The 15943-nt window shown below is 42.5% G+C and overlaps 1 protein-coding gene across 2 annotated transcripts in view; it reads left to right on the top strand.

Moving 5' to 3' along the window:
* Positions 1 to 2353: 2353 nt before the first annotated feature.
* ENTPD4 (ectonucleoside triphosphate diphosphohydrolase 4) overlaps positions 2354 to 15943 on the top strand; it is a 37445-nt gene continuing 23855 nt past the window's right edge. For both annotated transcript variants that reach the window (XM_059371885.1, XM_059371874.1), the window contains exons 1-5: positions 2354 to 2532; positions 10176 to 10274; positions 11514 to 11711; positions 12219 to 12424; positions 15762 to 15912. In XM_059371885.1, coding sequence (XP_059227868.1) covers positions 10267 to 10274; positions 11514 to 11711; positions 12219 to 12424; positions 15762 to 15912 — 563 coding nt within the window. In that variant the 5' untranslated portion in view covers positions 2354 to 2532; positions 10176 to 10266. The remainder of the gene's footprint in view (positions 2533 to 10175; positions 10275 to 11513; positions 11712 to 12218; positions 12425 to 15761; positions 15913 to 15943) is intronic.

The raw sequence follows: 15943 nt of genomic DNA, 5'->3' as shown, positions 1-15943 counted from the left end.
CCAAACTGGGCATTAAAAAAAAATAGAAACAGATTGCCACCAAAGGGCACTGACACAGGAATCAGAACCATTGGTACAGCTTCTCCCCACTGTGTCCAGGGATCCTGGTCAAGTCACTCTATGCCTCTGGGTCCATGTTCCTCAACAGTGAAAGGGGGTAAAAAAAAAAAAAAAACAGACCAGAAAGTCTGTTCATTCCCTCTGGCTTGAACATTCTGTGGCTTTATGATTTTAATGTGAAGCAGTAGTAAAAAGATAGTATGTGTTTTCTTTTTTTTTAAAGATTTACTTATTGGGGCGCCTGGGTGGCTCAGTGGGTTAAGCCGTTGCCTTTGGCTCGGGTCATGATCGCAGGGTCCTGGGATTGAGCCCCGCATCGGGCTCTCTGCTCAGCCGGGAGCCTGCTTCCTTCTCTCTCTCTGCCTGTCTCTCTGCCTGCTTCTGGTCTCTCTTCTGTCAAATAAATAAATAAAATCTTAAAAAAAAAAAGATTTACTTATTTATTTGAAAGAGAGAAAGCAGGAGAAGGGGCAGAAGTAGAGGAAGAGAGAATCCCAAGCAGACTCCCTGTTGAGCACAGAGCCAGACTCAGGGCTCAATCCCAAGACCTGAGATCATGACCTAAGCTGAAATAAAGAGTCAGATGCTCAACTGACTGAGCCACCTAGGTGCTCCAAGATAGTATTTACCAGGCTTCTTGGTCACTACTAATTTGCTTCCATGAACAGTATCAGAGTCTAGGGATGAGTAGATGACTCAGGCTGGTGCTGGACCAAGAAGGATTCTGCTTGAAATATGTAACTACTAGTTCTGTCCAAGTTTATTTAACTTGATGGAAGTAATGATGTAAAAATTTTCAGAGCTCTCGTTTAGAAAAAAAATTAAGTGGCTAAGCTAGCGGGTCACTTCCTATCTTTGGACACCAACGTATTGACCTGTAGAAAAAGGGAAAGGGGATGAAAGCTGTGGTTCTCAATGTCTCTTCCAGCACTGTTATTTCAAGGCAGGTTTTTGCCAAGCTAGAGAGAGAGTGTGTCCTTGAACCAAGTACCAGGTCATCAGGTCAATCTCAGAAACTGGTGTTCACCCTACTATTTCTTCTCAGAACCATTATGTGTATGTTGGGGGTTGGGGGGAGGCAGTCTGTCTCCTCCAGAGGATGCTTTTGGCAAGGATGAAATCCTAGCTCTTACTAATTATGTGGATCTGACAGAGTCACTGGATGGTTTGAGCCTAAGCCTCCCCACATGTAAAACAGGAATAGCTACTTATTTTGCTTACCATAATACTCTACTCTCTAGTTCCATCCAACTCATTGCAAGGGGCAAGATTTCATTCTTTTTTATGGCTGAGTAATATTCCATTATATATATATTACACACACACACACACACACCACATCTTCTTTATCCATTTATTTGGGCTGTTTCCATAGTTCAGCTATTGTAAACATTGTTCCTATAAACATCGGGGTAGGTGTATCCCCTGGAATTCAATTTTTTTATTCTTTGAGTAAATACCTTCTAGTGTCATTGCTGGATCAGAACAGTTCTATTTTTAAGGTTTTAAGAAACCTCCACACTGTTTTCCAGAGTGGCTGCCCCACTTTGCATTCCCACCAACAGTGCATGAAGGTTTCCCCACATCCTTGCCAACACCTGTTGTTTCTTGTGCTGTTGATTTTAGTCATCCTGACAGGTGTGAGGTGGTATCTCATTGTAGTTTTGACTTATATTTCCCAGATGATGAGTGAAATGTTGAGCATCTTTTCATGTGTCTGTTAGCTAGATGTATGTCTTCTTCTTCTTCAAAAAGAAATGTCTATTCATTTCTTCTGCCTTTTTAAAACTGGATTATTCGTTTTTTGGTGTCGAGCTTTATAAGTTCTTCATATATTTCGGATACTGACCCTTTATCAGATACGTCATTTGCAAATATCTTATCTCATTCTGTAGGTTGCCTTTTAGTTTTGTTGATTGTTTCCATCACTGTGCACTGTATGTTAACTAGAACTTAAATAAAAACTTTTAAAAACCAACACGGATAGCTAGTGGTCAAGTTATAAACACGCCCATAGTTTAGCAAAAATGCGTAGGTTTTCAAGCATTATTTTCCATAATCCTTGGGAGCACAAGGAAAGATAACCGCGGTATCGCAATACATTGCGACAGACCAGCGGCGACTGGCGGTAACCAAGCCACACCACCCGTTACTTCTGTAATACCACTGTCACTTTCCGCGCTCACCCACCGCTCCGCACTCCACACCACTCAGCCCGGCTCAGGCCCCGCCCCCAGCGCCGCTCTCCACCCGCCCCCTCCGGACGTGCGCGCTCCCTGCGCCGGCGGTGACGCGCACGGGCCAGCGCAGGGGCGGCGGGGCGGCGGCGCGGCTCCGGGAAAGGAGCGCAGCCTCCAGGAAGCCGGTACCGTGTCGCCGCTGCCACCACCGCGCTGCGGTGGCCGGGATGCCCTCCGCTCACAGTTTCCCGCTGCCGGGAGCGCCAGACGCCGAAGGGGTGCTGCCGAGCAGGTGAGGCAGCCTTACAGGCACGGACGAGAGGAGGGCGGGGAAGCGGCCGGCAGAGCTGGGACGGTTGAAGTGTGGGGCCCGGCGGGGCGGCGAGGGCCGCGGACGAACCCGTGTCCCGGGGAGCCCTCCCCGCGCCTGCTGGCGGTCACCCCGGTGTCCGCGCCGTCCCTCGCCGCCCGAGCTGCGCGGCCACATCCGGGCGCCCGGGCGGTCAGCCTCCGTGACCCCGGGTGGCAGGTGCTCTCCCCCAACCCCTGGCGAGAGAAACTGGCCTGGTGCTGTCGCACCTGCTCCAATGACCACGCTGGGTTTTCCCTCTCTCACACGCAGTGTGGGCGGATCTGGCCCCCACTGGGGAGGACCTGGCCTCGGAGAGGGGATGCTGCACCGACTGCTTCTTGCCTGCCGCCTTGTCCCTGACATTGGTACTTTTCAGCCTTGGTTTTGCTTTGCTTTGCTTTTACTAAGTTTTATGCTTTAGACTGCTCCTTGGAAGAACGGAACTATTAGGGCAATAAAGTGATAGAGCAGTTTCTCAAACTTGAATAATGCGTGGAGACCCTAGTTAGATGAACACTGGTGCAGAGCATTTTCAGAGAGCATTTATCACGATTAGGGAAGAAAAGAGGTGATTTACAGTTCTGGAACTTCAATGCTAGAAGATAAACTAAGATAATTTAGAATTACTAAAGAATTCTAAATTAGAGGGACGCCTGGGTGGCCCAGTTGGTTAAGCAGCTGCCTTCGGCTCAGGTCATGATCCCAGCATCCTGGGATCGAGTCCCATATGGGCTCCTTGCTCCGCAGGGAGCCTGCTTCTCCCTCTGACTCTGCCTTCCGCTCTGTCTGCCTGTGCTCGCTCTCACTCTCTCTCTCTCACAAATAAATAAATAAAATCTTTAAAAAAAAAAAAAAAGAATTCTAAATTAGAGATCCCTAGTTTGATTTCACAGGACAGCATACACAAACCTGTCAAGCTTTGTATAATGAAATTTTTCCAACCTTGGAGGCTTAAAAGAATTATATTCTTTGTGTTATTTTGTAGTTGATGTTATCTTGTCTTTGTGTTAGGTTTATTCCGTTTGACACATTAGCACAATTTTAGAATGGAGTACATAAGTGGTTTATTGTTTACCTTAACATTGATCACTTGTGTCTGTTACATATTGTAATCTGTGATTTACATTCTTTCAGGAATAGGAAGGCCTGACCTCAAGTCCTGTGTCTATAATCTAGAAAGAAGGGGAAAAAAAGGTGATCTAAGGATTTATATTCTGTACATATTTATTCAGCATGTTTATTTAAAATAAACTACACTTGGGGCACCTGGCTGACTCAAGTCAGTAGAGCATGTGACTCTTGATCTCGGGGTCAGCAGTTTAAGCCCCATGCTGGGCACAAAACCTACTAAAATAAATAAAACAAACTACACTTGAATAAAGAGAAGATTCAGAATGTGGGAAAACATTAGAAAGTAAAACAGGTTAAATCTTGTCAAAGAAAAATATTGGACCAGTTCTTTGAAAGAAGTGTAATACTGAGAGTAGGACATGCTGGGAGAAGTAAGATTAGTAAAGGCTAGAGGCAAGAATTAGAAGAGTATATGTGGGCAACAAGAGACCCACCTCACTACAGCAGAGAGATGTTATTTGGGGCTAAGGAGAGAAGTTCATAAAATTAGATGGGACCAGTAGTTGGATGTTAAGATTTCAGATGCCACACAGGAAAGTTAGTGTTGACCCATGGGCTCCAGAAGTTTCTTAAGCTGATGATATTTTGAAGGCAGCATTTTACACAGGTGTTTCTGAAGTGTGGCCTTCAGAGTAAAGGCAAAAGCTAGATGATCTGCCTAGAGTCTGTCTTGAGGTAGTGATGTCTGCTGTGGTGATTTTAGATGTGTAAACTAACTGGTACAGATGTGTGTTTGAAAAAGACTTGACAGGACCTAATGAATGATATAATATGTAGACACACAGATAATTAGGATTCAAGGTTAAGAACCAGGTGACCCTGGTCAGTAGTGATATCCCTCTTGGGCCCAGAAAATTTGGAAGGTGGTCTTAGTTTCTGCCAAAAGATTGTGACCCCAGATTTGGACTAAAGAAGTTGTAGTAACAGGATGTCAGTAAGCTAGGATGTGGAATAGGAACTTGAGGAAATTCCAGATATCAGAAATTGCAGAGGTGATTTAAAATAGGGACCAGAATTTTGCAAATGAGTAGTGAGAGGTAGGAAAAGGTTTAATTAGGACTTGTTATTGAAAAATAGAATTTTTAAAAATAAATATTGGAGAAAATGTAGATCATAAATGCAACTATGTGCATTCTTCTCGAAACAAAGAATGAATTAGTTATTTTGATGTCTTTCCCCACAACCTAGTGAGACACGACATCCTGGACTCACTCTTCCAAGGCATTTGTTTCTTTTTCTTTTTCTTTTTAAGATTTATTTATGAGTGAGAGAGAGGGAGAGAAACACATGTGCTTGTGAATAGGGGAGGGGCAGAATGAGAGAATCTCCAGCAGACCCCACCAAACATGAAGCCCGCTGCAGGGCTCCATCCCGCCACTCATGAGATCATGACCTTAGCCCGAACCAAGACTTGAATACTCAAACTACTGAGCCACCCAGGTACCCTGACAGGGTTCAGAAAAATAACCCTGTTCTTTTTCTTGTTTTTTAAGATTTTGTTTTATTTATTTGACAGAGAACAGAAGCAGGGGGAGCAGTAGGGAGAGGGAGAAGCAGGCTCCCCGCTGAGCAGGGATCCTGGGATCATAACTTAAACCAAAGGCAGACGCTTAACCAACTGAACCATCCGGGTTCCCCCCACCACAGTTGTTTCTTTATAAAGTTCTGCCTAAGTATTTGTGGGCCCCTTTGATTGTTCAAGGTCCTCTTGTAATCCTGTGGTATTTATATCATTCTTTTCTTCGTGTCATCTTACCTTTTCTTACTCAGAGGTCTAGGTCTCCCAGAGTCTGGTTTGTCTATGATTGTGTTTTCTTGTGATTTGAGAATATGCTAATGTCTGTCTCATTGTATGCTGCATTTTTCACCAGAAGAGCCCTTTCACTTTGCAGTTGATTGATACTGTTTTCACTGTTTTCTTTAGGACTAACAGTGAGAAACTGACACATTTAACCATGACCCTATGGACTTCCCTCTACTAGAGAATGTTCAGCGAAGGAGGGCCTCCCCACTAGCTGAAATCATGAGTCTGTCCATCTCGCTGGTGGTAGGTCTAACACAGTTTAGGCCTTTTAAAAAGATGGCAGTTTTATTAATATTATAGTTTGCCTTCCTAAACTCTGGTGCCAAGATTCTTAGCCACAAATACAATTGGAGTTTGCATTTTGAGATCAAATTACCATATTGCTGACTGCTGGGTAATAGTCATACTTTTTGTCCTAAATAAAAGTAATTACTTCAGCAGTTTATAAGCTGTCCTATTTTCTTCTCTCTTTAAACACAGATTGTGTCACTTACAAAAATATCTATTTATCCTTTTTGTTAAAATCCTCACGTATCTCAAAAAAAGTTCTAAGACAAACAGTAGATTAAATAACATTTACCAAGTTTGCTATGATCATTCTAAACAGTGCAGCTTGCCTGAAATGTGTTCTCTTTTCCCTTCTTCCACTGAAAGTGGAGCTTGCACCCCCAAGAATCTTTTCCTGTTCCTCAGCCTTCATTGTGCTCTTCTCTGAACTGTTACAATAGGAGTCCAGATAATTTAACATTGCCTTCTGTTATCTTCTTGATTATTTTATGGATATTACAATTTTCTTTATAACCAGTCTGCACAGTCCTTGAAATCTGGAGTCAGGTTTGTTAATCCTCTGTGCCCTCCGTATTCCCTCCAAGTTCGCATCATTGAATCATTAAAGGTCTTTTCCCCCCTAGTAACTTGACTTTAAGCTGTTAACTAAAACGTTCTTTTCTTTTGTTCTTAGTTCAGCTATCACATAATTATCAATTTTTTAAAATGTTCAGATTCGAATTCCCATGTCATGGTTTTTAAGATAGACTTTCTTGATACATCCAGAAGAGGATTTGATGCTGGAAACTGGAGCGATCGGTTGAAGGTTATTTGCTTATTTGGTTAATTTCCAATTATCCTTGTGCATTTTTCTATTTCAGTGTTTCTCTTATTTATTTACAAGAACATTTTATATGTCAGGGATGTTTACCTTTTGTTATGTATTTCAAGTAATTTTCCCAAGCCTTTGGGAAGGGATTTGCTTAAAAACATGCAGAAGTCTTAAACTCATATGGTCTGTTTTCTTGCATTTATGGATTGAGACATTGATGTCAATTGTAGAAAAAACTTATTCATTCTGAGTTGGGTACATTTTCATCTTACATTTTTATGTGTATTTTTAACATTTAAAATTTTGAACCATTGGAATTCTCATAAAAATTGTGATGTAGTAATCTCACCAAATTCAAATGCTAAAAGATAGCTGCTTTATAAAACCACATTAAAATTCATTTAAACAGCTCAGGAATTGACCTTTTTTTTTTCTTTTTTGTGTAAACTTTTAAATCACAAATATTGTTTGTCCCAAGTTTTGGGTACATGGTATGATATGGTTACCATATTGAAACCTGAATGAATTAAAGTGATTTTTCCTGTTTTGTCAAGTGGGCATTATTAATACTTTTTACTCTAATATCTATGTGTGTGTATGTGTGTGTGTTTTATCCCCTCTACTGCGTTATAAATTATTTCAGGGCTGGGTCCATACCTGGTTCATCTTTACTTATCCCATTCCCAGCTATCCAGGAAGCAGACAACACTTGTGTGACAGGTACTGGTCCCTGGGAAAACAGAAGAATAAGAGGCTGCTGCTGCCAATGAGAGGCTTGCCATGTAATGAGAAAGTCAACCTCAAGTATATTACAATAGGCCACTAATGTGTTGAGCAAATGCTCTGGGGATATGAGGACTGGGGACGCCTTCACAGAGGAATCAGGCCTGACTTGTGTCGCAAATTGTACATGGGAACACCAACAGACGGACCTGAGAGAGGCATTCTAAAAAGGCGGAGGAATGTGGGGCATTTCAGTAACTCGCTGCTTGTGTTTAGTATGGCTAAAGCAGAGGGTACATACCTGTCTAGTCTGTCAGGATAGGACTAGAAAGACAGGGGCAAGATCAGTGCTGTCTAATGCAGAAGCTGCATGTGCCTCTTGAGCACTTGAAATGTGGCAGTTGCAGCTCAGTAACCGCATTTTTTGTCTTAATTACTGTAAATAGCCATACATGGCAATGGCTACCCTATTGAAAGGCACAAGACTAGACTGGGAGAGCTCTCCTTTACCATCCTAAGGAGTTAGGACTTCTTCCTGAGGGGGAGAGAAAAGAGGTGGGGAAGAAAATGGAGCACTTGGGTGGCTCAGTTAAGCATCTGACTTGATTACAGCCCAAGTTATGATCTCAGAGTTGTGAGATTGAGCCCCACGTCAGTGCAGTCTGCTAGTCCCTCTCCCTCTGCACCTCCCCTTGTTCATGCGTGCTTTCTCTTTCTCTCTCTCCCTTCCAAATAAATAAATAAAGTCTTTTTAAAAAAAAAAAAAAGGAAGGAAGGATGGAAGAAAAAAAGTTTGGGAGGTGTCAGGATTCCCAGTTGTTTTGGAAAGATCACTCTAGTGTGTAAGTTCTTAACCTTTTTTGGGTCCCAGCCAACTTTTTGACAGGCACTTTCCTGGGGTTTTTTGGTACTGGGAATGCAGCAGACAGTCAAGCCAACAAAAATCTGGCCTGTTGTGGAACTTAACCCATGAGCAAGAGAAATGCAAACAAACGTGCACACGCTATGTTAGAGACAAGGATGAGAGTGGGGTTCTCATGCTGGAATCTCAGCTTTTTAGTATATAATCATCTTCTGTTAGCTGCATGACCTTGGGCAAGTTACTTAGCCTCTCTGCCTCTCCTATAAAGTGTTATATAAATAGTGCCTACCTTGTGGGTCATTAAGAGGAATAAATTAAGATTTGTAAGTAAGCAGGGCCCAGCACTTAATAAACTCTATATAACTATTTAATAAGTAAAAGCTTAGGGAAAAAATAAAAGAGGTGGGTGGAGAAGACAACTTGATAGATGGGTTGGGTGATCAGGAAAGGCCTCACTGAGAAAGTGACACTGAGTGAAGACCTGGGGGCAGTGAGAAAGTGAGTCAGATGATTTCTAAGCAGAGGAAGCAGCATGTTCAGAGGCCAGGACACCAGAATGGCTGGTGTGGAATGAAAAGGGAGAGCAGACGATGAGATCAGAGGAGTGACAGGTGGCGAAGTCATGTGGAGTCAGAGTAGAACCTTCAGCACCTACTCTAAGAGCAGTGAGAACCACTGGAGGTTCAAGCATGAGAGTAACGGGATCATAGGCCTGAGCAGGGACGCGGTGAGTATCAACTTCTGCTGAAGAATCTGTGCCTAGAGGTCTTGGATGAAGGATTGGAGAACCACTGGGTTGACACTACAGGGAGGAGACTACCTTGTTAGTCTGGGCAAGAGGTGAGAAAAGGATCAGATTTTAGATGAAGTGAGGTTTAAAAAAAAAGGAAGGAGGATAAATAAATAAATAAATAAATAAATAAAATAAAAGGTGGAATCTGCTAGAAACTGGCTGTGGAAGGTGAAGGAGAACAAGGGGTCAGGCCTGACTCCCTTGTTTTCTGGTTTAAGCAGCTTGGAGGAATTGAGACTGCGACTGCAGGGCGGAGCAGGTTAAGGGAGAAGGGAGTGAGGATGGCAGCACGAGCGTGGGTTTTAGAACTGTTTTTCATGGGCAGGTGCCGTGTGCAGCTGGAGGTATCAGTAAGTGCTTGAAGATCTCTGTAGCTGTAGCTTGGAAGAGAAGCCGGGGATGGTAAAAGAAGTTTTTGAGTGATCTGCAGACTGAAGCCGTCAATGAGGTTGAGCAGGAGCAGAGCTCAGAGTTGGGGGAGAAGGGAGCCAAGCCAGGAAGAAATCCAGGACACAGTGAAGCAGACAGGCCTTTAGGAAGGAGGAAGCGGGAAAGGGGAGATGGCTGTCTTGAGAGGCCTGGAAGAGATAAAGCCACAAAACCAAGGAATGGATCCAGTAGGTCAGAAGGAGGACCTGGCTGCCAGCCCCTGCTAGCCCTTGTTTTCTCTGCGAGCTGGAGCCTGGGGGCTGGAGGAGTATAAGGCGGGGGGGGGGGGGGGGGGGGGGGGGGGAAGCACCAGAGCGGATTAGGAGCATAGGACCTTGTGTGGTACCTTGTGCGTAAGCTGATCTCTCTTCTAGGAGTCCCTATTTCAGATTCCCTTTCAGTGAAGCATTCTACCTACCACCTACTGCCTGGTGCCACCCTGAGTCTTCCTTAATTCAGTACCTATTTGATGAGCTGGTATTTTGGGGTCACTGATTGGCTTTTAGGTAGAGAGCACTAACTAGTGCCAGATTGTTGCCATCTCTTGATTTAGGCCTACATCCCTGACAGCATGAAATTGACTTACAAGTAGGGTGCTCAGAATAGGCCCTTCCAACAGCTTCAGTGCAAGATTCGTGTACCAGATTATGTGTGGTTGGATTTAAACCCATACTTGGTAAAAGAACATAGATGTCTTCTTGGATAGTGCCATCTTTGTGACTTTTCTCACTTTCTGTAACAGGAGGTCTCTAAGTCCGGGAGGACCCCATTATTTCTGTAATGGTGTATGAAGACTGACTCCTAGAACATCACCTGGCTTCGGACCCATCAGCATGGGGAGGTAAGTGATGGCATCTCATCACTAGTACTTGTAAAACCCGAGCCTCTGGTGTCACAGAGACAGATCTTGAAAGGAAAAAAAAAAAAAACAAAAAACTAAATTGCAAGTGAGAAGTGTTCAAAGTTATGCTACACTTCTCTTTCACAGCTCTGATCTTCCAGGCTGCCCTGGGGCACCTGTTATATAGAGAGTGGTCATGCCAGGTGGATTCTGCAGGGGTTGGGGTAACTTACTGTGAAGGGCAGGTGTGTTGGAATCTGTGAGGGGTTGTACTAAGCACGGGTTAACTATCCGGAAGCCTCGGAGGAGTGGGCAGGGGATGGCGCACTCTGTGGAGTAGCCCAAGGACCCACATGGAGACTGGACACTGCAGGTGGAGTACCATTGGGTTAGCAGGATGGCTCCCCCTTCTGCGACTTATTTTAGTCTAGGAAGCACTCTTTAAAGGGAAGAGTATAGAAATTAACCACAAAACATTTATCCTAAAAGTAGCAAGCTTTTCTTCAGCCTAATAATCATCACTTATTCCTGACATACACAGAGAAGAAAAGTGTTTATTTGCAAAAATGGCTCAGAAATAATTTAAAAACACAGGACATACAAAACTCATTTATTGACTGTATTATGCAGATATTGTTAAAGATATTGTTTTTTCTCCCATTTTGTCACTCAGTCATCAGGGAGAAATTTGCCTTGGGATTCAGTGTTAAGAAAATCTTCCTCCTCCTGATCTATTTATATGTTTCTAATCTAATGCAAAAGGTTTTGGCCCCCAGGCCACCTTTATAGGTCTGTCTTGTTACATGCATTTCCTTGTTTTGAGTTGTTTTTTGGTTTCATTATCCTTAAACCTGCGTTCATTGTAGATTTATATATTTATGGTATTGAACTTCTACTTGTCTCTGATTTTTATGTTTGTTTGTTTTTGAAACAAAGCAGGGAACAAATAATCTACACAATATTGTCAAGAAAGGTGGAAAAACACAGAAATGTGATTACCATCAGGGTGTAATTTTCATTCATGTAGTTTTATAATAATGAGTAAAATAGCAAAATAGCAACAGGGAAGGTGCTGGTGTACAGATACCTCCCAGCGGGAAAACGGGTGGCTTGACCCAAATGTTAACCTTGAGATAAGTTTCGGTAAGGTGAGACCTCTTCGGAGCAGATTGCTTTAAAATCTGGTTGTTGGTTGTTATTTTTGTTTGTTTGTTTGTTTGTTTGTTTGTTTAATTTTAGGATCGGCATCTCCTGTCTTTTTCCTGCTTCCTGGCATTTTAGCATCTCTCCAGTGGGGTGCCCTCGAATTCTGAATACCAATTTACGCCAGATTATTGTTATTAGCGTCCTAGCTGCCGCTGTTTCACTTTTATACTTTTCTGTTGTTATAATCCGAAATAAGTATGGGCGACTATCCAGAGACAAGAAGTTTCACAGGTAAGAGAAGAAAACATTTCTAGATGGGATGCTTCATGTTACAGCTTCAGGACTTTGGGGATTAGGTTGGAATTGAAGGAGCATGTGGCTGCAGGAAACAGAATCTGTAGAGAATACAGTGTGGCAGGAAAAATTAAACTGTCGGAAGCTGTTTAATCATTAACCACCAAATCCACATAGTAAGAGGATTTAAACATAAGCTTCTCCTGTGATATCTTCTAAGCTGATTTTTCAGTTAATGTCAATAGTTTGGGAATAGTTTTGGTTCTCAGAACTTGTTTGAACTTCCTAAAAGGAGTAATGACTGTGTATCTGGTTTAGATTATCTTTATCACTATCACTGGGTTCTGTTTTGACTCTTTAATCGTTTGGCCCCGTTGTAAAAATGTGATGATGGATCAGCTCAGAATTCATGGACTTGGTGTTTGTTTATTGTATTTGTTGCGTTCGGATTCAGGATGATAGTCTCTGTTTCAGTAAAAGCATATGTTCATTTTTCTGAACAAGGTACTTGGCACGAGTTACTGACATTGAAGCTACAGACACCAATAACCCCAATGTGAACTACGGTATCGTGGTGGACTGTGGTAGCAGTGGGTCTCGAATATTCGTCTATTGCTGGCCAAGGCACAATGGCAATCCTCATGATCTTTTGGATATCAGACAAATGAGGGATAAAAACCGAAAGCCAGTGGTTATGAAAATAAAACCCGGTATGTAAAAGATAAATATCTGATTGGTAACCAGGTTCTGTCCTTTATTCTCTGTGAGGTCTTTCATGTCCTTCTCTCCTCTCCCCATAAGTCATCACTCTGGTTCAAAGCTCACGCCAGGACCTGATTGTTTCACTTTCTTTCCCCTCTTCTGTCTATCCCACATGAGGTGACTACTCCGTGATAAAATATACAAAACCATGTCTTTCTTGTGTCTCCCACAGCATTTATCACAGTGCCTTACTCATGTGTCTACTCAGGCTTTTGCTAGTTGACATTAATTATGGAGGGATTTTTTTTTTCTATTTGGTGGTCATCGGTTGCTATCCCTGAAAACAGGGTAATTTCAGATAACTCATGGATATCTGTAGTCTAATACATACATTGGTACATATTTCTCTTTTTTCCCCCTCATTTTTAAAAAGTGCCCCAATGTGGGGGCACCTGGGTGGCTCAGTGGGTTAAAGCCTCTGCCTTCAGCTCAGGTCATGATCCCAGGGTGCTGGGATCTGAGCCCCGCCTCAGACTCTCTGCTCAGCGGGGAGCCTGCTTCCTCCTCTCTCTCTGCCTGCCTCTCTGTCTACCTGTGATCTCTGTCAAATAAATAAATAAAAATCTTAAAAAAAAAAAAAAAGTGCCCCAAGGTATTTCCTTTTTTTTTTTTTAAAGATTTTATTTATTTATTTGACAGAGAGAAATCACAAGTAGGCAGAGAGGCAAGCAGAGAGAGAGAGAGGAGGAAGCAGGCTCCCTGCTGAGCAGAGAGCCCGATGCCGGACTTGATCCCAGGACCCTGAGATCATGACCTGAGCTGAAGGCAGCGGCTTAATCCACTGAGCCACCCAGGCGCCCTTTTTTTTTTTTTTAAGATTATATTTTACTTATTTATTTATTAGAAAGAGGAGAGCTCGTGCTAGTGCAGGTGGGGGTAGGGGCAAAGGGCAAGAAAGAATCTCAAGCAGACTGTGCTGAGTGCAGAGGAGCCCTGAGATCATGACCTGAGCCCAAACCAAGAGTCATACACTTAACCAACTGACCCATGTGCCCCAGTGCCCCCCCAATGTATTTCTGATCATCTAGATTATTTAGTAAGAGTGACTGTAGAACTTAGAAGAGCCAATGTTGTTATGTCCAGTTTTTAAAGATATCACAGTGTCTAAGTCAGTGTGTTGTGTAAAAATTGGGATTTGCCTTTTCCATTAAATAATTAAAATCTGTCATTCTCAACTTGTTTCTGTATGTATAGTTTCCATTGCCCTTCTATCAGAAGTATTAGGAATGAAAGGTGTCCAGGAGTACCTTGCAATAGGCATTTTATGTCTTGATAGTTGATAATCACTGATTTAAACAGTGCACCACAGGGGGTTTTGGCTGGCTTATTTGGAAGAGCATGTGACTCTTGATCTCCGCTTACCCCATGTTGGATGTGGAGATTACTGAAACAATAAAATAAACTTAAAAAAGTAAAACACTGGACCACAGATCTTAATAGAGATTCAGCACTTTTATTTCATCTTGCTAGTGTGTTAAATAGTAAAATATTAAACCCAAACAATCCCAGGAATTTGTCTTATAAAATATTAGAGAATGTTGATAAAAAATAATCATCTTAGCTTATTCTCTCCTATTTCAAATACGTAAATGTAAAGGAAGTTCAGTTTTAACGATAAAATACCCTTCCTCATAAATGACATTGACTTATAAGTTGACTCAAATGACATTCCTCGTAATGGCATTGACCGTGGGTTCTTTGAGAGCCCCCCCCATTCTTCACTGAATAATTTAGGCCCCACTTCCTTCTTCAGGCAACCCTTAATAAGGTGATTGTTCTTTGATATTTTGGCATCTGGGCACCAGCATATTATCCCCAAATCCAAAACCTCTACCTTGTTTCTTAGGTTAAAGGGAGAGGATTTAATCGGAGTCTCTCACATAAGCATTATTTTAATATCAAAGTAAATTTCCATGAACAATGATCATTTTTTTCTCTACCTCTTAATGAATGATTGTGAATTTTAACTTTTCTTTTATTCCATTCCTTGAATTTTGATGTATTCCTAATCTAGAAACATATTCAGGGTTAAAGTAATGTTGATCAAATAAAAAATTCACCAGAGGATTGAAAAATAAAGCTCTATAAAGAACAGTGCATTTCATCTAGTTTCACATATCAGGTTCCATCAGTGGCCAAACTGCTCACCTGAAATAAGATAAAACCTGTCATGCCTTGCAGTTGTCCTTTGGGACATCATAGGCTTAACATGGTTCTTTCTGATGCTACAGAAAGTATTTGAAGTAGAAATTCAAGTACCTTTTTATAGCTCTTCTTGGTCCTGAAGCAGGGACTCTCATGTATAGCATTTCAGCAGAGCTCTAGAAATTTCCTTACTGAATAGATTCTGAATCAGTTGGGGCTTGGTGTCTGTTGAAACAGCATTGTAGGTGGAGTTAAAAAAAAAATCTGTCTTTTAGTCTGTTTTCTGCTGACTGCTCCGACAAATCACTTAAACCTTTTTCTGGATCCAGAGTTTCCTAATCTGTGAGATGAGAAATTTGGGGACTTTTGAAATTTGAAGTCAGGAAGATACTCTTTGCATAGGGAATGATCAAGAGATCATGAAGACTGGAGCAGAGCCTGTGTTGCATCAGGCTGCCAGAAGAGATGAGGAGAAATGAAATAATGTGAGAGGAACCAGGGAGATGTGATCAGGGACACCCAGAACACATATTGGGAGAGGGAGAGGGATTTATCCAGAATCCTGGCTTGGGCTGCTGGCTGGCTAGTGATGGTGGTCACTAGGGTAGGTAACAAGCAGTAAGAGCAGATTTGTAGTGGAAGTTCGATTCAGGTTTATATATGTGTGTGTGTTGAGTTTGGGGTCTGTAAGGGCCAGCGTCTGGCCATGTCTAGGGTACAGTTCCCACATGCTGATCTGGAGGTTGGGAACATGATCTGGTGGTTACTGGTGAGATTTGGAGAACTGAGACACAAAGGGGATGGTGGCAGCCAAAGGAGTGAGAGAGCTTGCCTGAACAATGTGGAAACATGTTCTGGAGGGCAGGCTTGTGAGCTCATGTGCTGTCGATCCCAGTGTGTGGCACATAGTAGTTGCACAATCAGGTCTCAGTTTCTTGGAGACTGAGAAGAGAGGGTAAGACTGAACATTTAGTACCACCACCACGTAAGGAAGAGAGGCTGTGAAGGTTGTTGCTAGAGGGATAGGGAAAAACTAGGGGAGTGTGGTGTAGAGCCAGAATTTCTCTCAAATATGCCCCATTGAAGAAACATAACATATTAATTATCTGCTTGTTAACAGCAGTGCTCTCTTTTCTGTAGGCATTTCAGAATTTGCTACCTCTCCAGAGAAAGTCAGTGATTACATTTCTCCACTCTTGAACTTTGCTGCAGAGCATGTACCACGGGCAAAACACAAAGAGACGCCTCTCTACATCCTCTGCACAGCTGGAATGAGAATTCTTCCTGAAAGGTGATCCTCCACGTGGGGCCAGGGCAGGCCA

Source organism: Mustela nigripes, chromosome 1, assembly GCF_022355385.1.
Source record: "Mustela nigripes isolate SB6536 chromosome 1, MUSNIG.SB6536, whole genome shotgun sequence".
In the NCBI taxonomy this organism is placed as follows: Eukaryota; Metazoa; Chordata; class Mammalia; order Carnivora; family Mustelidae; genus Mustela; species Mustela nigripes.
The sequence above is the reverse complement of the archived record's forward strand: the minus strand, read 5'-3'. Positions and strand labels throughout refer to the sequence as shown.